This window comes from Seriola lalandi, unplaced genomic scaffold (assembly GCF_002814215.2).
Source record: "Seriola lalandi dorsalis isolate HSWRI2012SDOR001 ecotype SW California unplaced genomic scaffold, Sedor1 jcf7180002054588, whole genome shotgun sequence".
NCBI lineage: Eukaryota > Metazoa > Chordata > Actinopteri > Carangiformes > Carangidae > Seriola > Seriola lalandi.
The window spans coordinates 1,281,874-1,283,169 of NW_019525141.1; the positions used below are offsets into that span (position 1 = coordinate 1,281,874).

General features: G+C 47.8%; 1 protein-coding gene across 1 annotated transcript in view; it reads left to right on the forward strand.

Moving 5' to 3' along the window:
* The window catches only part of LOC111664415 (collagen alpha-1(XII) chain-like), a 23,343-nt gene that overhangs the window by 19,619 nt on the left and 2,428 nt on the right, over positions 1-1,296 (forward strand). The window contains exons 9-10 of the mRNA XM_087177324.1: positions 858-910; positions 1,035-1,184. Of these exons, the coding sequence (XP_087033450.1) occupies positions 858-910; positions 1,035-1,184 (203 nt within the window). The remainder of the gene's footprint in view (positions 1-857; positions 911-1,034; positions 1,185-1,296) is intronic.

The following is a 1,296-nucleotide window of genomic DNA, read 5'->3' on the forward strand; positions in this document are numbered from 1 at the left end:
GCAGTCAGTGGTAGGTGTGCGGACTAACTAGTATTTTATAAACTCCAGACAAAGTTGCCAGAGAAGAAATCAGGCTGACAGCTGATGCTGCTGTGATGACATCATCAGAAGCAGGAAGGACGTCTTGTGTCCTCATTTCCTCTCTCCTCACATCTTTTCCTGCCTCTCTCCTCCTGTCTCTAGTGGCATGAATGAAGAATTGAGGAAAAGACAAGTGAGGAAATCTTATGAAAATTTAGGAATTTAGTACTGTATTGAGATTTGTGCTTCAACTGAAACGGGTTCATGTAGGACCCAAATGCAGCACAATGGCAAGAGATAATTTGTAATGTTCTTAATTGAACACTTCACAGCAAGCAACATGGCAGATGAGCAGGAGTGAATGAGTCCTGAGTTCAGGGGGAGAGTCTGTGGCGGGGAGCACGGTTCGGGGAAGGAGAACCGGGAGACAGGGAACAGCACCGTTCAGAATGAAATGCCAGGTACTCACAGCTGTGGTAACGCTCAGGATGGCAGGCAAGCAGATACCAGCAGGGAGCGTGGAGAAATGCTGAGTAGATCTGGAGGCAGGTGAGCAGGGGCAGGTAAACAGATCACCAGGTGGAATCACCGAACAGCCAGGGAAACGGGCAGACAGACACCAGAGACTCTCCGGCAGAACTCGTGGTCAGGGACGAAAGGCTGAGGTGATTACCAGGGCTGATACAGACGAGCAGGTCAAAGGCAGGCAGAGTCGGCAAAGGGAGATTAGTCAGGAAAAAAGTTCTGGAAAGACTTGCATGACCCGAAGAACAATCTGGCAATGAGTCTCAGGAGGTGGGTGCTTATATCCAGGGTTGATTACTAATGAGGAGCAGGTGTGGAAGGTGGGAGAAAACTGTGGTGACTGATGAGGAGGCGGAGCAAACAGGTGAGTGGAGGTGAGTGGAAAATTACTGGGTGCAGGTGAATGGGAAAAGCAGGCAGGAGACCGGAATGGATTGTGACATCATCTTTTGCCTATTGTATCCCATAATCCTCTGTTTTCCTTCCAGGTGCTCAGTGTGAATCCACAGCCAAGATTGACATCGTGCTGTTGGTGGACGACTCTGGAAGCATCAGGAATGACGACTTTGCATCCATGCTTGTCTTTCTTGCTGACGTGGTCAGGCGCTTTGACATCGGCCCAGACAAATTCCAGATTGGTAATATTTTTACTGTCTCAGTACTATTACTGCTACTGCTTCTTTATACTCAAATCTTTACACCACAATGTGAAAGTACAAGTACAGGTCCTGTTTTCTTACTTTATATAGT